The sequence below is a fragment of the Pseudopipra pipra genome, chromosome 1, assembly GCF_036250125.1.
Source record: "Pseudopipra pipra isolate bDixPip1 chromosome 1, bDixPip1.hap1, whole genome shotgun sequence".
NCBI classification, from domain to species: Eukaryota; Metazoa; Chordata; class Aves; order Passeriformes; family Pipridae; genus Pseudopipra; species Pseudopipra pipra.
In genome coordinates, this window is record NC_087549.1 from 107,438,679 (window position 1) to 107,461,791 (window position 23,113).

General features: G+C 39.6%; 1 protein-coding gene across 1 annotated transcript in view; it reads left to right on the forward strand.

Annotated features, from left to right (window-relative positions):
* ELMO1 (engulfment and cell motility 1) overlaps positions 1-23,113 on the forward strand; it is a 316,924-nt gene that overhangs the window by 111,867 nt on the left and 181,944 nt on the right. Inside the window, exons 10-14 of the mRNA XM_064669895.1 lie at positions 7,811-7,962; positions 8,837-8,915; positions 12,542-12,592; positions 13,967-14,089; positions 15,450-15,581. Coding sequence (XP_064525965.1) covers positions 7,811-7,962; positions 8,837-8,915; positions 12,542-12,592; positions 13,967-14,089; positions 15,450-15,581 — 537 coding nt within the window. The remainder of the gene's footprint in view (positions 1-7,810; positions 7,963-8,836; positions 8,916-12,541; positions 12,593-13,966; positions 14,090-15,449; positions 15,582-23,113) is intronic.

Here is a 23,113-nt window from a genome sequence, read left to right on the forward strand (position 1 = left end):
AGTATTCTCTCAAAGTACCTATGAAAACCAAAACTGGCAAGTAAAACCAAAAGCGAAACTGGTGAGCAAGAAAGGGACCAAGGAGAAGAATAGGAAAGTTAGAAGAGAAACACAAGGAAAAAGAATGACAGAAATAGAGGAAAGAGGCACAGGTGTGTCCTGACCTGCATGCAGTTGGGAGCCAGAACAGCAGAGCCCTCAGTGGGGCAGTGTGGGCAAAGGGCAAACCTAACAAATCACCTTTGGCCTGTGTCTCTCTGGTGGCAATCTACAGCTTCATTCTCACTTGCTTCTCACTTTTGACAGGCCACTTGACGTTCTTGATGGGCTTGCTCAAGTGGTTGACAGGATGGATAAGGGAGCTGATAAGTTTCTGCTAGCTGAGGGGGAACTTCAAACTAAGGGCTTCTGCCCTTTGAAGCTGCCTTTCATGTTAAATGAAAGCTAAATTGGAATGGGGTGGAATTAGCCTGAACTTTTTTCTTGAATGGTTTTTTAACCTAAAAACCTTGAAGCTGGAGGAGACCTCAAGGGGAACCCTTGACTGCTTCTAATGACTAACTCTTTGGTGTTGAATGCAGACTTGCTCCCACCTTTTGAGTACAGAAAGAATGCTATTCCAACTCCTGCAAATAAGAATTGATGCTTTCAAGGAGAACTTTGTTACTTACCTTGAGGAAATACAGCATCATTTGAAAAAACTTCCTTATGATGTGCAAGATTCTCTCAAGACCTTTTTCTTGCTTGTGACAATATAATTTTCAGCTTCCACAGTTACCTAAAGGATTTGGATTCCCAGTTCTTAGAAAAAGTCGTGGTAATTGGATATCAAAATTGTCCTGGTTCCAGCAAGGACAGGATTAATTTTTGCAGTAGCCAGAAGGGGACATGGCTAGGACCAGAAGGTTATTCTGTGCCACCTCATGTCATTTTCTGGGTCAGGGTGATGTAGAGGCAGTTCGCGTATTGCCTGTTTCCGGGTGGTGAGCCTCTCTTGTACCCCCTTTTATTAATATTGTTGCTGTTACTATTCTTTTTCTTATTTCCTTGCTGTTTCCAGTAAATTGTTCTTAGCTCGTGACACTTACCTTTTGTGCCTCCAATTCTCCTCTCCAGCCCACTACCACAGGGGGGAGAAGAAGGAGGATGGGGGAGTGAGTGAGCAGCAGTGTGGTTTGGAGAGTCTCAGTGGGAGCACTAAATTAGGGAATGCCATTTGTACAACTTGTTTGGTGCCCAATATGAGGCATGAAGGGTTGAGATAACAACAGATCTGACTAGAGCGGAATGGAAACAAATTTGGTCTAAGCATTTGTTGTATGAGGTCCAGAGGCACTGGTCACAATGTTGCTTGATCTGTTCATGTGGTTGAGGTATCTAACCCTGTATATATTTCGATATATGCACTATTTGCCCATCCGGGTGCTCTTTTTCAGAGCAGGGAGGGGGATCAGGACTTTATTTTTTGCTGTACTGTGTGTTAACAGCTTATGATATGATAAAATCAAGGGCAATGAGGGTCCTTTTGGATGTGTGTTCAGTGTTGCTCTGCTACCCTTACCTTGGGCGCTACCTCTATGAGGCCATTAATAATTGTACTCAGCCTGTAGGGAGAACCGGGAAGGATGATCTTTTCCAACTTTTCACCCATTTTTCCTCCTTCAGGCCTGTTACAACAGCTTTTGAGAATTTTGGGTTTCCTGTGGATATTAAGGAGAGCATGCTGTTGTTGCTAAGTCTGTCATGTCTCCTCACTACGATCCACACCATGTTTTGAGTTACAAAATAGATTTTAAGGAGGATCTTACAGAGATCTGCCGCCTAGATGGATAGTCATGAGTGTCATAGAATGTGGGAGAAAATGGCCCAGTTTTTGAAGACTGTTCTGCTCCAATGGTTTGGAAGTTCACCCCTGAACAACTATAGGACCTTGAAAAAGTGGCAGAACATTTGAATGAAAAATGCTGTGGCAGTTCCAGTGAGGCGCGAAGTTATGCAGTGTGCTGGGCCCTGGCTATTGTTTACTGGATGCTGCTCAGTACTAGACAGCACCCTCAGGGGGAAGAGGAGGAAAGCAAAGCAGGCACGGTGGCCACTCAAACTGCTGCTGAACCAGAGGAACAGTCCATGCTGGTAGCAGTCGCCCCTATACAGAAGAAATCCAAGACCAAATCAGTTCACATAGTGAGGGATAAGGAGGGAGCAGGTCCCTCAGAACAGGAGGGAGAGGCAGGGCCAGAGATAATCACCTGGTCCCTGTCCCCAGGTGAGCTGTGAGATATGTGAAAAGATTTCGGCCTCCAGTCGGGTGAGCCCCTACTGACCTGGCGGCTCCGATGCTGGGATATTGCTGCCCGTGATATGAAACTAGATGGTAGTAAAGCCAAGCAACAGGAATTCCTGTCCCAGGATGTGGGCATTGACAAGGGGACTGGGAAGAGGATGGAAACTCTCAGCCTCTCAGAAGGACTGGGAAGAGGACAGAAACTCTCAGACAGGTGACTCCTGTCAAGCGTGAGGGAAAGGTAGTCTCTCAAGGAAGATCTAGTAGTGTACCCAAGCAGGTGGCACACAATGGAGAAAGGTGTCCACTACCTGAGAGAATTAGCCGTGCTGGAGGCAGACTATAAAGATTCAAATAATGAACAGTCCCCTGTAGATCCAGATGAGATCCAGTGTACACAATCCATGTGACAGAAGTTTGTATGGAGTGTGCCATCACTGTACACCAACTCACTGGCATCGATGTCAGTGAAAGGAGAACAAACAGTGCTTCAGGTGAGTAGATGACTCCGGCAGTATGAAAGATCATCTCTTTTCCTCCCTACTGACCTGGGACTCTGCTGTGGAAAGACTGTCCAAGATAAGGGACAGATCTGAAAGACTCAAGCAAGTTAGAGAGGAAATGCCACATCAGACCCACAAGAGTATAAGGCACTGGTGCAAAATATATCCTGATGCCATCAAGATATGTAGGGGCAGAATCTGTTTCCGTTGATTCTCTATGTGAGAATAGTCTGTAATGTTGAATTATATAATATTGGTTGTTGAATGACACTACTGTTGTATGCTGTTACGACCCGCCCCAGGAAAAGGGGAGAGGGGGGTAACTCAGGTTCCATCAAAAATTCCTTTGGGGTGGATTACAGCGAAACGACACTAAATAATCGGTGTATGAAAACATATATGGATAAGATTTATTTTAACAATTTTGAATCAGTAGGTAAGTTAACATTTTTGGGTGCTGTAACCTTTCTAGGGAGGAGAAAAATGCATAGGGGAGAGAAAGACAGGGTGAGAGTAAGGGAGAGCAAGAAAAAAAAAGAAGATGAGATAATCACCGCCCACTGGATCCAGCGATGTCTTGATCCGCAGGTGGTGGGGGGAGAAGGAAAAGCAAAAACCCCGCCAAACCCCCAAAGTCACCAGTCAAAATTCATATACTTAGCACCTCCCCCAGGGCGGGGAGCCGTCCCCATAGGTTGGCGTCCCCCTTTTTTGGTGCGGAGTCCACGAGGAGGGCGTGGCAAACTCAGCTCTTCCCGCCTTTTCGGGTCTTGACATCTTCTGCACTGAAGGAGGGGGGGGGATGGGCCCAGTTACCCACCAGAAAGTCAAAAGCCTGTAGAAGTCTCCCAGAATGCATAAATCATTAACCGTTTCAGTCTCTGACATATGCCACTAACATGGACAATGAGTACGGACTGCCCCAGGTACACCAGTCATGAGCTCCTGATGCAACTTGCAACCAGCTGACAGCACACCAGCCCTTCTGCCCTGGAAAACATCCGGGATTGATAGAATGCACAGTCGTGGACTAAATGAACCCAACAGACGTCTTGGAGGGATGGTCATTGACTATGGAAATAACACCCATGCATGTGTCTGTGTATATAAATACTTATAATAGAGGTATAACTATATAAACATTTATGTATAAATATATAAACTTATATTTATAAATATACAAACCCCATAGGTATTTATAAACATATATAATATCTATAACTATATGTATATATATATAGTTGGAAGGTGTAGGATTTGGACATGACATAAATGGTATAGAATGAGGGGTGGATAATGTCCTGGTTCAGGCTAGGACAGAGTTAATTTTAGCAGTAGCTAGGAGTGGGTATGGCTGGACTCAGAGATTGTCCTGTACCACCTCACATCATTGCCGGGGATGGGGCAAGGGGTCCTTTCCAGGTCAGGATAGCGTGGAGGCAGCTCACATGTTGCCAGTTTCCTCATGGTGAGCATTCATGTGTGAATTGTTCACCTGTTTTGTACCCTCTGTGATTAACATTGTTGCTGTTACTGTTCTTTTTCTTATTTCCTTGCTGTTTCCAGTAAAATGTTCTTATCTCGCCCCATGATGTTCAACTTTTATGTCTCCAATTCTCCTCTCCAGCCCACCTCAGTGGGAATGGGAAGGGGGAGTGAGCAAGTGGTGCATGGTTTGAGGTGTTTCAGTGGGGACATTACACTGGGGAATACCATTCCTAAATCATGACAAAAATACACTATACAAATTTGTTACCCGCATTTTTAGTTCCAAAAAGAGGAGAAATAAAGTTTGTAGTATTGGTTGAGAGAGTTAAAAAAACCCCTCTTAAAATTATTTATATAATAGCTGTTTCATAAGTGTGTGATGCAGAGTCTTAGCAATGATGGATTTTTACACTGCCTTCTAAAGTATATTGTGCAAGAAAATGGGGTGGTGGCTGGGAAAGTATTTTTGTGTGTTGTAGCTGTCATTTGTTTTTTCTGTAGTCAAGTGCAACTCTAGTGCATTACTTTAAAATGATATGCACCTTTTAAAATTTTACTGTGCATTGGAACTTAACAGAGAACAAAACTTAGAAAGATTTTTCTGTACCTTTCCAACAACAAAATAGTCCAGGCAAATAACTAATGAACATACATAATGAAAATCAGATCTGTTTCCTTCACTGTTCTTTCCCTATGTGGTTTTTATTCCTGGCATGGTTTTTTTTATTTTTCTTATTATTTATTTTTTATTTTTTTTTAATTTTGAATACTCTCCTGTGCTTTAAGTGATGCTGAACCAGGAAGAGAACTCAGACGATGCAGTTTAGTTTGCTGTAAGTTTCTCATCTACCCTCAATTTACATGTTTAGCTCCTATTTAATCAGATCATTGGAGTTGAATGTGTAAAGGGATTCTGATTCCTAAGTTCCCTTGAAATTGGTAGGAAGTTAAGCACCCAGACACTTCCTTTGTATATGGCTATATATGTTCCAATAGGACTATGCAGTTATCAAGGTTACAGGTATTTTGGTGAAGAAATAGTTTTATCCTTAATGAGAGACACCTATATGACAGAATTATTTTTGAATGTTGAAAGCCCTCTCTGTGTGGAGTGGTCAATAAGCAAAAAACAGCAAATAGCACAAATTTGAACTCCTGTTCATTCCTGTCTCTTCTCAAGAAGGGCGTCTTTTTTTCCTGCATCCAGAACTTCAAGTGTAGTAATAGAATTTCTTTTTGATGTAATTTTGCTCCCTCTGGAACTTGCATGCCTTATTTTTCAAGGTAGACAAGCGTGTTATTTCTAGCCAGACTTCACGCTTCACCAAGGTGGTTATGAATATATATAGCTTGACATGAAAGTTACCTAGCAGATGTTTTGCATCTATGTTCAGTGTGATAACGTCTTTTTTAAACACACAAGGCAGCTTCATACCTTGGGTTAGTGTTTATGAGTAAAAGAGATTATGATGCAAGGTCAGAAGGATAAATAAGGCTAAGGCAGCCTTGCTTAGACTGAGGTTCCAGTTATCTATACTGTTACATTTCTGCAGCACCTCGTATGAATATGTTATATCCCAGTGAAGCGTTAACACTGACACTTGAAGGAGCTGCTGCACCAAGAATAATTCATATATGTCAGGGCTTCTAAAGAGGTGACAAAAGTCTGGCAAGTTGGAACACAGCCTGGACATATTGTATTCCTGCTGCATGACTGATTCATGGATGGTGATAACTGAGGCATCTAGGGTGCTTTTGGTTTAATGTGTGAGCAGTGCAGAGTTGCTTTGTGCATACACTGTCCCTATCGTAGGCCCTGTGAACATCTGGCAGCTCTGGCTGCAATGCATCAAAACACATCTGGATTACCATTAAGAGAGGTAGGGTAGTACAGTGCTTCTGAGATACAGCTTGTTACTCTAAACAGCACATTGTGCTTCATATCATAATGTAGATATTACTTGGGCTTAGGATTTGATGGCAGCAGATACTCGAAATCCAGAGTAGGAAAAGGCTAGCTGAGTTGCTTCTTTCCTCTTCTCCATGCATGTATAGGTTGGTTCTTACAGAAAAGAAATTCAGTGTATATTCTCTGAACTGAGCTACATTTGGGGTAGAGTGTTCCTGTTGTGGTAACACAAACTAAGTAGCAGGACAAACAGCAGTGCTGTAACTGATTAGAAGACGAAAAATATGTCCGTCTTTCCTTGTTGTCTCCAAAGTTGCAGAAAGGATGTTTTGCTCCTTCAGTACTATTTAAAATGTCAAAAGTGCAAAACAATGAATGAACAAATGAATGAATGAATGAAGAGAAGAGCACCCTACAGTAATAAAATGCTTAATGCCATCAGCATTATCCATGTGTCAACATTTAATTGTGAATTTTACAAGATAGCTTTTCCAAGCGTAGAGCATGTCTTTCTTTCTCTTAAAGGAAAACAATGCCTTGATCTGAGTAAGCATCCAGAATTGGAAACAGTAAAACCACATTAGGGGCTTGTAGCATGAGTACTGAACAGGCGTGTGCTCCGTGTTTTCTGAAAGAAATGTATCAAACTTGAGATAGAGCTGCTGTAGACTGTTATTTGGCTGTAAAGAGCAAATAACTGTGGTCACACCACATTTCTTCTGTCTGTCTGTGCTTTCTTGGGTACCTTTCATCTTGACAGTGCTGGTATCAGTGCATTCAAAGAAAACCCAGGCAGTTCTTGCTTCCTGCATCAGTACAAGGCAGGTTTCTTCCCAGGAAGCCAGGTACATGGACTGGGCAGCATACGGAAGAACACGTGTTGCCACATCTTACTGCACAGCTGTGTTGGCTCTGCAGATGAGTGTGCAGCATGTCATTGCCACACTGCAAAATAGCAGAGGTCAGAAGACTTGGTTTTAATTAATGTACCATTTTTTGTGGCAGCTTGCAGTAAAAGTGAAGGTTATTAATGCAAGGCTGGACTCTAGACAGAGTAATGAAACTGGTTGTCCTGATAAATGATCACCAACAGAGTTTTAATTTGTAACCTGGAAAGAGCTTTCAGCATTGTTGGTAACAGCAAGGGGAAAAAAAGGACATGTTTATCTAGAGTGTGTTTTGCCAGAAAGCTAGATCTAAATTTCTCTTTTGAAACATTTGCCTTAAGCCTAGATATTTATTTAGACAAAACTAGCTGCACAGGTTTCTGCTCGAGAGAATGAGAGGTAGTCTCCTTGTGCTTTACAAAGTTTTCCACACAAAAAATATAATTGTTCTATTTCCTTAGTGTTGATTTACCACGTTCATAATGTAATGATAAAGCACATACTTCAGTGATATGAATTTTGACATAAATCTATGGTGATTTGTGCCAGCTGAAGAACCTGTGCCAGTCTGTCCTTTGATGGTATATGCAGTGCCTGGTTGACTGTTTTCAGGTGTTTGCTGATGCGTGGATAAGAGTACTTTTTTTCTAATGCCTTTCTGAGCCATGTCCACAGTTTTTTCTTATCTTCCCCTGTTTTCATGACAAGATGTAAATTCTCCAAATGGTTGTGTTTGCAGATAGCAAGCTATGTGAACAAATTTGCCTCAGACATCTCTATCTTGCAACGATCTCTAGCAATCCTGGAATCGATGGTGCTCAATAGCCATGACCTGTACCAGAAGGTAGCGCAGGAGATCACAATTGGGCAGCTAATCCCACATCTGCAGGGGTGAGTGTATTCAGTTGCCGCTTCATGTGGTGGATTTTTTTTTTTTTTCCCCAAAATGAGCACAGCATTTGGAAAAAACAGTGGTGTAAAGACTGACAGCCTCTTTTATGATTCCTGTGTCCACTACAAGTGACTGGATAACTGGTAACCAACTTTCTGGAGTTTCTTGGTCATTAGGGGCTATTTTTGGGAGTTTAAATTTTTTTTTTCAGTGAGCTGCATGTGTAGTTGGAAGTAGGGAATGAAGAGAAGAGCACCCTACAGTAATAAAATGCTTTTAATGCCATGCCATCAGCATGCAGATGGGGTTGTTTTGCTTGTCAGCCTCTGGGAAGTGTGTAAGACAAAAATTGCTCAACTTTTGCTGAAGGTGTATTGGAAAAGGGAGAGGCTTTTTCTTAGATAGTAATGTGCAGTGGTTAAATGGATGGAAGCTGCCTCTTGTAGCTTAGTGCATGGTGTATGGTTAGGCTCATCTCCTAGCTGGGACATTTTTAACTCCCCTGAAAAGCTTTTAATATCAGCAGGTTCATCTCTAGAACCCTTTAAGGGAAGATTCCTCTTCCTGCCTCTAGATGTTGTGCATCTGGCAGAAGCTGATTGTTGGTCTCCTACTATGATCAGTGGAGGGTCAATGGCAGTTCAACAGGGTGGTTCATTCCACCTTCCTTGAATTCTGAGTCTCTCTCTGGTGCATCTTGTCTCTCTCAGTAATGGAGACAACCTGGTCACGACCAACTTTGATTACCTAACTTGCATGGTTAACATGAAGTGCAAACAGTTCCTCCAATTCTACCTGCAGCTGGAAGATCAGTTTCTACAGTTCACGTGCATTCATGCTCTTCTCTCATGTTTATGACGTTGTTCCAAACAGGACAGACCAAGAGATCCAGACGTATACCATTGCGGTAATAAATGCACTCTTCCTTAAAGCACCAGATGACAAGAGGCAGGTATGTTGTTGGGTTTTGTGTACTTGTGTATCTGTAGGAAAATAAATGTTTCATATTCATACCTGCAATTGTCTTAGTCACATTTTTCTTTCAGTTAATTCAGACTGAAACTTGATCAGTTGTTTCACGCTGGTATATCATTCATTTTAATGGGACTACCTCCATCTTATTAGGGATTAAGCATTCTTCCATGCTTTTGTAGTTCCCTGTAACCTCATTTGAACTATGTTGACTGTGGCTGACTAGTATTTATTGTACTGAACTCTTTGCCAGCACAGCTTGTAAAACCAGGCTATTTTTTGGTAGAATGTTTTTCCCCCAGATTTTTTATTTAAAAGTGTGTTTCTTTTGAAAACGGAAATATCTTGCCGTGTAAGCATTTCAGGACGTTTACAGTGTGCTATTTTAAGTTAGCTTTAGTGCCAGATATCAGAAGTCTCAAAAGGAAAGATTGCTAGTTGCTGTTAAATAAGGATGGAATGTGAAGTGTTATGAAATGGTGAAGTTTTATCCATGTTTATAAAGTTGTTAGCCTGTGTCAAAACAGATTTAGTCATTTATTTATTTAACATTTTTGTCACCAGAGGAACAGCGATGATAATTCTTGTGGTGACATACTGTTACTGCCTAGAAAAAGTTCATTGAGAGTTGCTGATCAGTTCTGACAAGGACTTTCCTGAGATTTATTTACATTTTTGAATGCTGGAGCCTGCTTAAGCAAACATCAAAGCCTTTATGAGTTTTTTTCTTTTTTTTTTCTTTAAAAATATTTTTAACATCATGAAAGGGGAAAGTAAACCCATGGTTTAATTAGAAAAAAAAAAAAAAAAAAAAAAAGGAAGGTACTTCCCCTCCTCTTTTTTTCCCCTTTTTTTCTCCAGTACAGCCTTCAGTGATTAAGGGAAGAAGACACCTAATAAACAAAAATGGGAGTAAAACCTTTCTTTCAGTTTTGGCATAAATCTGTGATAGATACTTGTAAGAAAACCAAATATTTTGCTTTTTACATTTGTGAATAGTTTCTGCTGCTTATGTTTCTGTGAAAAGTATACTTTGGTCATATTTGAAGTTAAGAGAGCATGTCAGATGTAGATAAGACTTTAATATTAGTCAGTGGGCATGTGTTCCTTGAATGACAGTACCACAGGGTGTTGCCAGCATTGCCAACTGTATTTTCGCCAACAGTGTACCCATCTAGTGAGGCTGGCAGTAAGCCAGGCAGACTTCACCTTTAATACCTGCTGCTGTGACACAAAATTGTTAGTCACAGAGTTTATGATCATCAGAAGATAATGATCTGGTTTGGCTTGAAGGCTGATAGCTCTGACACTTGCAGAAAATTTTCTTCAGCCTTTAATGACTTATAATAAGTAGTCAGAATCTATTAGGTTTCTTTTTGTATCTGTCTTGTGGTTAATTAGTAAACCATATAATGAAGAAGGTACGTGTCCATTGGCTTCAAGATAGCGTTAACTGATGGAGTTTATTGAATTCTGTCTTTCTAAGACAATGTACTGAAGTGATGCAGACTCACGTAATTATCTGATGATGGGCACTTGAAAGTTAAGGTTCAGTACTCACCACTAATATGGTTAGAAGAAAGAAACTGCACCAAAACTCTTATGACTCCAGAAGCCTTGCCACCCTCTCTGCTGCTATCTTATGGGGACTGGCATGATGTGGATGACTGCACTGCAATTAAGGAAAAGATTTAAATTGGCACTGCTTTATGAATTCTTTCCTCTTTTTTTTTTTTTTAATTTTTTTTTTTTAATTTTCCTCTTACTCTTTCCGTAATGCAAAAAGCCAAGAGGTCCAAGGTTGGGTTTTTTTTTTCTTTTTTTTTTTTTTAATGGAGACTCCCTGGTTGCTTTGCTTCTTCTGCCACTGTCAAGGACCAATAATCTAGAAAAACCTAGGTTATTTAAAAAAAAAACCAAAACCTACAAAAAAGGTCTGTCGAAAAGAGATGAGAGTTTGAGTATTGAAATGATATTATGTATGTTTGAAACACTTTTTTGGCAATTCTCTGTATTTTTGCAGAGACAGTTTGCTATGGAAAATGAGATGGCAAATGTTGTCAGATAATTCTTCTCATCTCTCAGTACAATACTTATATTAGAAGAGGCAGCTCATTAGCTGCTAATGACTATATAGCCTTTTTGGAGACAAAGTTGATTATGATGCAGTAATTGGTTTTGTGAATGCTTGTTGTTCCTATCAGTTTTTAGTCCAGTGACAAAAAACAATATCTCAATAACAGCTTTTTAAATTACAGGTATAAGAAAGAAGTGACAATTTGATAATCCTCTCCAAAAAGTAAAATAAAAGAATTCCCCCCCTTTTTTTTTCTTTTTGTCTTGAATGCAGAAAAGACTGTCTCCTATTCTTTACCTGTTCATCTTTTTTGGCAGTGGGTATACAGTTTGACAAAACCAGCCAGTCTGTTCCACGTAACACAAAGTGTATTATGTGTCTGGCACTCCCCCTGCAGCCCAGTTGTGCATTTCCAAAAGAGATGGAACCATCTGTGTCATCCATTCCTTTGCTGTTACATGCAATTGAAACCTGCTTAGCTTAAAATCTAAAGCTGAGTTTCCCTTTTGTCCCTTCTTTCTTCTTTATTGCACCCATGTTCTGTTGCAAGCACCCTTTGTCTGTTACAAAGAAAACAGTTCAACACCCATGACTGCCTCTTGTTTCACACCTTGAATTATTTTCTTTTTGCAAGCAGGTTCTCACCCTAACACTTGCTTTATTTACACTGTTTCTGCAGCCCTGTTTCAGCAATCCAGTTCTTTGTGTGTTTCATTTAACAGCCTTAGTTTTCCAATTTTCTAGTCTCTTTTTTGTTATATAAAAGTAACCAGTATGTACTCTATATTACTCTTCAGCTCTCACAAAGTTCAGCAGGATCTTTTTTAAAATTTATTTCTCCTGAACATGAACAATATTTTTTATATGGTGCCAACTGCACAGAATCACAGTGCATCCTAAGAGTTTCCTTAAGCATGTGTAAGCATTGATTTCAAACAGGTCTAGAAAGAGAAGTTAATTTAAAGCAAAATTGCAATTGTGGAACATGGACCAATGTCAACATTGCTTCTAAAATACAGGGGAGAAGTATTCTTTGTTATAATGAAACAGTACTGAGTTGTAGGCTGATTTATTGAGTGAAAGTTAGAGCACTTAACTTTTAAACAGCCAAAATATTATTTTAAATAAGCATGTTGTTTGACATCTTGTTTTAAAATCCTGGCTGACTTCCAGTCCATGCTTCCTGTATTGTTTGTGGGGAAAGATTGTGCTTGAACAAGGGTGTAAATACTCTGTTGAACTCACAGCGGTCTCTTCTGAAGTCTTTCACTGCTGGTTTTGAATCATCAAAGTCCTCAGCTTGTGTCATAATTTTAACTTTTTTTGCCCCTTTTCTCATAGTAGGGTAATCTGAGTTTATGATACCCCAAAAAAGGCATACAGTCATTTAGCTGATGACTAATGACTGTAATTTATAAATAACACTACAGAAACATAACACCTTTGCATGTCAGTGTATTCTTCTAGGTATAACACTAAAACACCTGCTTCTGGCTAATTTTTTTTGTTTGTTTTTTTTACTAAATCAGGAAATGGCAAATATTTTGGCACAAAAGCAGCTTCGTTCCATCATCTTAACTGTAAGTATACATTTTTCAAAGTTACTGTTCACTAGAAGAGAGAAGAGGTGACTGAAGTTTTGGTGTTCATAGCTGTAGCACAGAAGATAACGGTTTGGTTGTTGAGTGGGTTCGAAACTGCTTTCTAGAAAAGTTCTTTTCCCCTTAAAATAAATTGTGGTTTCTTCATGAAAATATAATACTGAACACCTTGGTATTTTTTGGTTCTGTTGATTATTCTGTCTCGATATAAAGTTGCACACAATTTGTCATGGCTTGCACAAAAGAAGCATGAAGTAGAGTTAATGAATATAATATAGAAGACTGGCACCTGCTATCATGGAAAATCAGAGGGATTTTGCCTTTGACCTTAGAGTAGATTACATCTTCAAGGGAACAAGGGAAAGCGTGCTTTCTTGGTGTACAACAAACCAAACAACAAACAACTCCTCGCACCTTCTCATTCACTGTCATAATTTCAGTGATGTGTACAAACCCCTCAGAATTTATTTCAGAAGGAATGGTTTTACACTGTTTGAGCTCGTAGGGAGTTTGTAATAATCACATGGATAATATTCTTAGGTGTTTATTTATTGTCATAAAATGCTCCAGTGCCTTTTGGCAGACAGATTCCTTTATTCTCTGGAACTGTACAATATCTGTTGATGTATCCATCTCCTACATGATGACTCTTTCCTTATGTACTTTGCTGTATTTAGTGACCTGGGTCTGTTTCTCATTTAGAACAACGTGGTGTTTTTGGCACACCAGGGATTTTTAAATTGTCCATCAGTTTTGTGTTTGCCTTCTGAATGGGATAATTCTGCACCTATGGGGCATTGTATGCTAATATATTTCTAAGCAGTTTTCCTCATACTGAATGGAGTAGTCTGGTAGAGGCAGGATTGTGGTGTGATGTTGACTCCCTGTTGAGCTCTGTTAAATCACTGTATTCTCTGTCTGTCTTTGCAGCCTGAATACTTTTCTACTCAGACAGCTACTCTATTAAATATGTTCTTAATATACTCTCTTTTAAAAAAAAAATAATTAAAAATACAGAGCTCTAATGCTCTTGGTATGGAATTAATTTTTCTTTGAAGTGACTTCTCAGAACTGTTTTTTTTAACGCCACTTCTCAGTATATGCACAGACCCTACCTAGTGTAAAGTCCTGTCCCTAAAAGTTGCTTATACAGTATGTAAATCAGTAGTGCTAGTCCTGCTTTGATTGTATGTGGGTTTTTTTTGTGTTTTATTGGTTTTTTTTTTTCCTTTTCTGGAGCATATATACACTATTGCATAGCAAACACATACTGAGAAAAATGGAAATACCTGACTGCACCTAACGCACTTTTCTTATAAGATGATATTCACCAAAGTTTCTCTTTCTTTGCAGCATGTTATCAGGGCACAGAGGGCCATCAATAATGAAATGGCACACCAGCTTTATGTTCTGCAAGTACTTACCTTTAATCTTCTGGAAGACAGAATGATGACAAAAATGGATCCACAAGATCAGGTAAGCATCTGGCATGATCTAGTCTTAGCAGGAAGCAGACAACTGTTCAGTGACGTACCTAAAGCTCTTTATGAAGGAAAAAACACTTCTAGGAACACTTACATAAGTCATTAATTTTCTCTCTCTGTGAAGTTGGGTGATGTTTTTCGGTTGTGATAAGATGTACTGGCTATTGCATTCATTGTGAAAAAGGAGAACAAAATGGCCAGGCCATTCTCCTTAGCATGTAGTTCCATGAACTGAATTTTGTGTCTTCCTGAGCAGAAACTCTGAGCTCCAATCCAGCATGTTTCCTTTGTGTGCTTCTCAGAAGCAACAGAGATGTATGGTCCTTCCTAAAAGTACTTCTGTGAGCTAAATTGAATGTTTAAATGAAAACTATCTGGCATGCTAGATTTGAAGTTAATTTTGTGTAACAATAAACCCTGTTTTTCGTACCGGGAACCTATATGGTAGTTGTTCATTAGTTTATTGCTTCTGTGTCCAAACACTGGCTTTAATATAGTTCACTGTGCAAAAAGAGATACTTAATCCCCTAAGAGATTCAAGAGATTTAAATATATGGTCAATGAGCCATATGGAAGATTTGTTTTGTTTGTTTATTTTTTGTGGCCTTTTTTAGGCTCTGGACAAGGAGGAACCTGATTTCATTTTTAAGAGGAAGTTATGTTTAGACATGCTGATAATTTGGAGAAGAGAAGGTGGGACAGCTAGATAGTTTTACCATAAGTAACATCATGCTGTAGGTTTCTATCCTTCCTGTTTCTTAAGTTTGAGGCAGGGAAGTTTGACCCTTGGGATTGTACATGCAGTCAACTAGCACATATCTCCATAGAGAGTCACTAACACAGTGTTGTTAGTATTATGATAGGGTGGTTATCACTGTCTTGAGACATTTGTAGCGATGTGTAAGTGTAGTAATTCCTCTCTTGCCGATTTCTGTGGTAGCAAAAACGGACAGTTACAAAAACGAATTCAGAGTGCTGAGTCATTTTGATTTCATCCAGGAAAGCATTTAAGTACCAGCTTCATTACCAGCTTAATTTGAAATTTGTGTAATCTCTTGGCTTCTGTGGTTAAAATTAAGTGTGTAGTTAGACTTTGATAACGTGGGTCCTGCTTCTTAAAGTCAACACTTGGGCACCTTCATGTGAATCTCCTGAATGTGATGACTTTTGAAAATGGGAACCACAAGGTCATTCTTACTGACTGTCCCTCCAAGTACAAAGTAGGGAACTTAGACACAGAAAGGTTGGGCATTGGAGGGAATACAGTGTTTTGAAACACCTTTTGTGGTATTATTTATTAAATTGAAAGTTAAGTTATTTAACCAATTTTTTTTAACCTTGTTTTGACATAGGCTCAACGGGATATCATATTTGAACTCCGAAGAATTGCATTTGATGCAGAGTCTGAACCTAACAACAGTAGTGGCAGTATGGAGAAACGCAAGTCTATGTATACTCGAGACTATAAAAAACTTGGATTTATTGTGAGTATTTTTTTGTGGTGGTCCACTGAAAGTGGGTGAGGGCGTCCATTATAGTACATATTTTAATCAGTCACTTCTCTTACTTGGTCTGCTATTTCCTAAAAGGGAATAGCTTTCCTCCCATCCCCAGAAATCCCAATTTGCAGCTTTAGCAGAAGCTAGGGTGCTGCAATGTATGACTATAAACTCTTTAGAAAGGATAGGCAAGGAAGGAGAAACAGTGGGATAGTCCTTTATGTTAGGGAATGTTTTGACTGCCTAGATCTTAATGATGGTGATGGAAGGGTTGAGTGTTTATGAGTCAGGACCAGGGGGAAGGCCAGGGAGGCAGATGTCATGGTGGGAGTCTGTTACAGACCACCAACCAGGATGAAGAGGCAGACAAAATATTCCATAAGCATCTGGGAGAAGTCTTGGGATCTCTAATCCTTGTTCTTATGGAGGACTTTAAACTTACCAGCTGTCAGCTGGAAATATGATACAGTGGAGAGGAAATAGTGTTAGGAGGTTCCTGAAGTGTGTGGAAGATAACTGAGACCAACTGTATGAGGTTAAACAAGGTGAAGTGCTGGATCTTGCAACCCCATGACACACTCCAGGCTTGGGGAAGAGTGTCTGGAAAGCTGCTCAGAGGAAAAGAACCCAGTGGTGTTGGTCAACAGCTGGCTGAATACGAGCCAACTGTGTGCCAAGGTGTCCAAGAAGGCCAGTGGCATCCTGGCTTGTACCAGAAACAGTGTGCCCAGTTGGACCAGGGCAGTGATCAACCCCCTGCACTGGTGAGGCCACACCTCAAATCCTGTGTTTGGTTGTGGGCCCTTCACTATAAGAAAGGTATTCTGGTGCCGGAGCAAGTCCAGAGAAGGGCAATGAAGCTGGTGAAGGGTCTGGAGCACAAATCTGGTGAAAAGCGTCTGAGGGAGCTGTTGTTGTTTAGCTTGGAGAAACGGAGACTCAGAGACCTTATCTCTCTACAAGCACCTGAAGGGAGGTGGTGGCAAGGTGGGGGGTCAGTCTCTTCTCTCAAGTAACAAGCAACACGACAAGAGAGGCTCAGATTGGATATTACATAAAATTTCTTCATGGAAGGGCTTGTCAAACATTGGAAAAGGCTGCCCAGGGAAGTGCTTGAGTCACCAGCCCTGAAGGTGTTTAAAAAACACGTAGATATGGCACTTAGGGATATATTTTAGGGGTGATCATGGCACAGATGGACTCAATGATCTTAGAGGTCTTTTCCAACCTAAACAACTCTAATTCTAGTTGCAAGAAATAACTACCTGAGATTGAAGCATGTAGTTTTGAATGACATGTCATAACTAAAATCTAACTTTTAATGATATCTTTGATGAACAAGCATTGCCTAATGGATCTGTTTCATCCCTGTAAAGTCATCGAAGTCTGTTAATAATGATATGGATTGATGAACACAATAAATCTGAGATAGATCTCAGTGGTATTCACTTGTAGGGCCTTGTGTTTTGTTTGCTTGAAGTCCTTCCACCTCTGAATAGAGGATGCAGAATCTCTTACCCGGACTTGATCAGATGAATTGGAGTTCTAGTCTTGCCTGAAACTGTGTTGGGGAACAAAGCACAATCTGGCTAAACTGTTGCATACTATATGTTGATAAATAATGTGTATTTCCCCCCTCTGGAAACAGAGCATGCATATGTACATACACTGCAATCAGTATCTTGATTTATTGTTTGCTCTAGGTTAGTATGCAGTTTTCTTTCTCCTGGGGTAAAATGGTATGCTTCATAGCTTACGTGATTTGTTACTGTGCTGTTGGCCTGGCAAATGTACAGTGAATATAGTACAGCAGCCACAGTTTTCAACACTGTTGGTGCAAGTTGAAATTCACTGTGCAGTTTGAGTGCTCTGCTCAGCTCTGTGATTGTAGGGCTCAGTTCTCCCAAAACCATAAGGGAACTGGGTAGAGGCTTTCTGGGTTCTGATAGTTGTTTTCATGACTGATGAGTAAGGAAAAATTCCTGCTGGATCAGTGCTGTTGTATCTGTAAGGAGTCATAAGTAAATAAATGGGAAGGGAAGATCTTGGCATTTTGGGGCTGTAAGCATCATCATAAAACTAGTGCTTTGAGAAGCTTTTGAAGTTCAGTATGTGGGTGTTTTTTTGTTATCTATTAATCTATTCTCAGTTCCTATGTGATACAAGACCATTGCTATCCCAGCTTCTGAGACTGTCAATTCCTATAAGGAGATGAGCAGAGGACTTTCTGCCCTCATGGCTAAAACTAAAAGAGAATGCAGACCCTAGTTTAGAGACAGATGGGCTGGATATAGAGCCCCCAGCTTGGGGTAGATGGGAACAGAGGTGGGGGTCACTGTCATAGGAGAAGGAAAAGTAGCTGGTGGCAAAGAAGGAAATGGTGACAAACACAGAGGGAATAATGGGGTATGCTGAAGTCATCATGGAGTTGTACGTACAGAGATTGTGGCATATGGAAGAATCAAGGAGAGAAGTTGAAAACAATTGTTCTCTACTTCAGGCTGATCACTTTCAGATATCTACTGCTCACTCTAGTTTTATGAGATACTGAAAACTCAGCTCCTCTGAAAATCTGATCTTGCTTTCTTAAATCTGGAGCTAGAAAACTGAGTGTATAACAGAATACCTAACAGAATTTGAACTAGTACTCACACACAGATATGAATTTCAATTCTATTTTTTCTGCTTCTTAACAAGGACTAAGTATCACTAGTTTTGAAGTCTGGCACTAGTTATTCCAATGGTTTTGTTTATCTCACAGGACATATTTTGATTCTTCAGAGCTGAGATTATTCACAACAACATGTTTTAGTTGATAGGGTTGTTAGGAAAACACTTGGTGTGAATCAAAATGTGTTAGTCTTGTCTGAGTTTGCAGGAACTTTTGCACTGCCTGCGCAGCAGAGACTCATTCATTATCTTCATTCCTCTCATTTGGGCTGTTCATTGGGAAGCCTACTGAAAACACTGTGGCAGTTGTCAAGGGTAACTGCAGCACTGTTTACTATTTAATTATGATAGCCTTTCACAAGGGGATAGGGAGCAAAGTTTAGGAGGGAATGGAACTGGGATTAAAGCAATGAAGAAAATGCGGGGAGGCATAATGGGAGATAAGAAGAAATATGTGAAAGTAAGCTGTGAAAGGAACACCATAACAAGAATCCTAATGGGACGTAGGTTATCCTACTGACAGTGTGATGAGGCAATGTACAAATAATAAAAATGTCAATGGTGAACTGCAAGAAGAGTTATTCTGCTCTTGTACAGAAGTTTTACCTTGAGCTAAGAGCCCAGGTGACACTGCTTGTACACTTTTTTCTCAGCTGAAGAGGAATATGACCGTCCTCACAGGGCTGGGGAAGGAAGCAGGATCTGTTGTGAAATCTGACTGGTTATCCCCAGCCTCTTGCATGGGCAGTGCTCTTACTGGACTCTTGGCTGCCTTCACCCCATCTACTTATTTTCATTAAAGTTTCCTCAGTGCTTTCATAAGTTGCAGGTAAAGGGTTGCATTAGCAAATTGATCTATAATCTGAATGATGGGAGGTTTCTCTTTCCCGTGTTTTGGCTGTGTGGCACAAGAAACTCGCCAAATAGGAGGCTGACTTTGAATGCTGTCTTCATTCCACTGGTACTGATGGTCAGGAAGCTAATTTCTTGAACTGATTAAACATTCATTCCAAGGGAGAGAGTAAAACTATGTCTAGCCATTTAGTTGTTCCTGAACTGCTTGTTCTCTTTCTGTATGGGAAATGCAAGAATCTTATTTATTTTTCTCAGCCACATCAAAAAGTCTTACCCCACTACAAATAAAATGTCCCCAAGAGACAAAGTCCAGACATGGTTTCAGAAGTTTACAATATAATTTGTAAAACTTCATAGTTAAAGACATCCATTCAGTTTTAAAGCAACCACAAGACCTCTCCAGGTGGTTGTGATAAACTGTTTATTATGAGCAAAGAGAATTTCAGTGGAGACAGTCTTGAGGACATTTATTAAAATGCTAATAAATACAACTAAAATACCCAATTAGGAGATCTAAGATACACTCCACCCTATTGAATTATTTATTATTTTCTGAGTCAATTGCAAATTAAATAGCCTGAATACTCTGCCTTACATTCGAGTAAACTTAATTCCCATAATCGAGGTAGGTAATAGTTAATAAAAATTGATAATGCTGTATATTTTCATAATAATTTTTTAAACATTGCTACTGTCATTGAGAAGTTGTAGCAAATGGATTTGTTTAGAGGCAGCCGTGAACAAATTCTAAGAAGCTTAGGTAGCTTAAAATGTTGGGAAAAACCCCCCCAAAATTATCATCCTAGAACAGGTTTTCTGAAGTTTTTGCTGTGTAGAGCTTCTGGGTTTTTATTTGTTTGGTTTTTTTGAATTTTCTTTAATTAAATATAAGTGGTTAGTATAAATGCAAAAAGCCAACATGGAAAGTGATTTCATAATTCTGCTGTGCCACATTGGAATTTATTAGTGTAGTAAAATGAAATGTGGTTTAATGAAGGAGCTTTGAAATCAGTAAGGAACTGTCTGATAAAAAGTGACAATTAAAATTAAAATAGAGAATAGTGGAGTGTTCTTCAAGAGGAAGGCATGGGCTTGACTTTCAAAATATTAGTGGTGGGGACATAAGGGAATGAACATATGCAGATGAAATCTTCTGATGAAACAAATATGGGAAGCACTGATGAAAGAATCACCATGTTATTCACAGATTAGATGACCTTTTGGATTACAGAGACAGAAATGTAATTTCGTTCAGTGATACAAAGAGATATGGTGTTCATTTAGGACCCCTGGCAAGAATTTCACCTTCAGGCAAGTATCTTGTCTGTAGCAAAAGATAAGAGAGATTGTGCAACATAGCCACAAAAAAGTCAAATGTTAAGCTAGGATATATCCGGAAAGATATTTTTAAAGCAGATAAACTGTTGAGGCCATTTTCTGCATTTCTCAGACATCATCTAGAACACTATATAATTTCAGTAAACTGTGCAGTGACTCCTGGAGTGACTGAATGTGAGATGTGTGCAGAGTGTGAGGCTTGTGCAGTGATAAGGGAGATGTCTTACAAAAGTTGATTTAGAGGGGTTGCCTTGTTTAGCCAATCAGGCTGAATGCTGTGGAAGTCTTAAGTGTAAAAGTGCTGAGATGGAGGAAACTATATGTAAGCTAAAAGGCAGAGATGGCAATCCATTTATGGGAAAGATTTTTAGTTGGAACGACGGGGACAAAAGTTGCTACTAGTTTAAAGATGGAACTCAATCCTTTATGAGAAAGTTTGTATAATATGTTTCACAGTGGTGCATCCAGGAAACAAACCCATGAGTACTATATGAGAAAAACCCCAACAAACAAGGTTGCTTAGAGAAGTCTGAAAGGAGACATGAGTAATTAGATGGATGACTTAAATAGCCACATAGCCTATTTGTTAGACGTTGCAAAAACTTTCTAATATGAGGAGAAGCAACACCAGAATAGATAATTTGGAGAATTTGTCTTGTAGAGATCTCTGGAAAGAAACTTCAAAGTTAGTTGAGAATAGCCAAAGCATGCCTTAGGCAGAATGTAAATCTGACTTTCTTTTGAGATTTTTTCCAGACTTGTACTTTTTTTTCTTCTTCACGTCCCAGATGAGCAGCTACTTTGTTTTATCTTTTCATCATCTTCTTCAAAAATCCCTTGTGTTACAGCACAACATCCAAGTAGCGCTCTGAAGATAAGAACTATTCAGGTTTCTCACAGGTTCTTCTGTGGTGCTTCTCATTGTCTCTTTGAATAGTTCATTAGCTGAAGCCTAGGGATAGTGTTGCCCATTTAGAGATGAAGGGAATATTTTTCCCTTCTTGAATTTTCTGGCTAAAGGAATATACTCTCAGGACTTTATTTTTTGGAACACCCACTGCTTTCCTCAGTGCATGGCTTTTGTTAGACCTGTACCAGTGTTACAGTCTGTAGAGCTGAGTGTATCAAATCAGCTATTTGGAAAATGAAGAGCATAGAGTTAGTGACTGTTTTGTACGTCACCTGTCCTGCAGTCTCTCTTAAAGTCTCCTTGTCTTTAGGTATAGCTTTCTCACCAGGCCAGATCTGTTGCTGACTTAACTGATAGGTTTGGCCTGAAGTTTAGGTTAGCTGTGTTCCACCAGCAAATGGGAAGTAGCTGTTCAAGACACTACCTTTCCAAGCATGACCCATTTACGTGTCAGACTGTAGCGAGCCAGGGGGTTTTCCTCCAGAGCAGGTGAAACTTAGTCATTCACTATATGGAATGGAGAGTCCTTAGATTGCTGTGGCCAAGAGTAACTTAAGACAAAGACAGGAGCTACCTGGATAACTACCTGAATGATTTATTCCCTTTGCATCCGTTCTGCTTCTTCCCATATATTTTTTCCTGCAGCCATCTCAAATGGAAACCCTTCTCAGGCTGTCTTCTGTATGACAGAATATTTATCCTTTGAACAAATTAAATTGATTGTGTTCAGTAACCTCCTTCCGGTGTTGATATATTCTATTGAGTCTCTTTACTGTGGTGTCTCGCTTTGCTTTCCAACTCCTTAGCTCCTATGGCTTTTCTCTCTCCATTTCTTTCCCGAGTCTTTGGTTTTCATTTCCCAATCCCCTTGGGCTCTTTGTTCCGTTTTGACCTCCATTTGAATCCATCTCTTCCCAGTATGTGTGATCGCCAATCCCCATTACTTCATTCATTCAATCTCTCTAAATTTCATCTTTTTTCATTCTCACTCCCTCCTTGTGATATGCTTCTCCTCTGGGTTTTCCCTTGTCTCTCTCTCTCCACCTCCTCCTCTGTTTGTTCCTCCACCAGTATGAAGCCTGCTCAGTCAGCTGGCTCTCATTTCCAGCCCTTGCACTGAAACTTGTCAGGACTTTCTAAAGACAATCAACAATTTGCATTTTTCCTGTGCTGTATTTTCAGTAATGGGTTGGCTAGTTTTAGCTACATGGTCCCAATATTAATATTTGCCTCAGTGTGAAAAATTTCAATTGCCTGATAAGTACTATCCAAGACATTAAAAGCTGGGAACAGCATCTAGTAATGGGAAACGCTGGGCAATGGTAATAATAGTCAGCACTACTAACCCCACCTCTTAAATGATCTATAGACAAAATGCTTTCCCCTTCATTTCTTTTAACATAATGTTGTGGGATTGTGACTTGAATAGTTCAAACATAAATTAAACTTTTTTTTTTTAAAGATATGATGTTACTTTTTGCTTATTATTCTGGGCTGTGAAATAATTGCATCCTAGTTTTGAAGAATTTAGCTTAAACTGCTGGTTTATTGTAACCTATAGCGATAAATTATTTTACCACAGGTTTGAGTCACAGGTTTCCTGGAGATGGTGTGTGTGTATTAAAAGAAAGTTCAGATTTGCAGTGATAGAAAGACAGTAGATCAGTACTTAGGTTGTTGTGTGATAATAATTCATCCTTTATTGTTGACTGATGGAAAGTAAAAAGAGTGAAGTTGTGCAGTG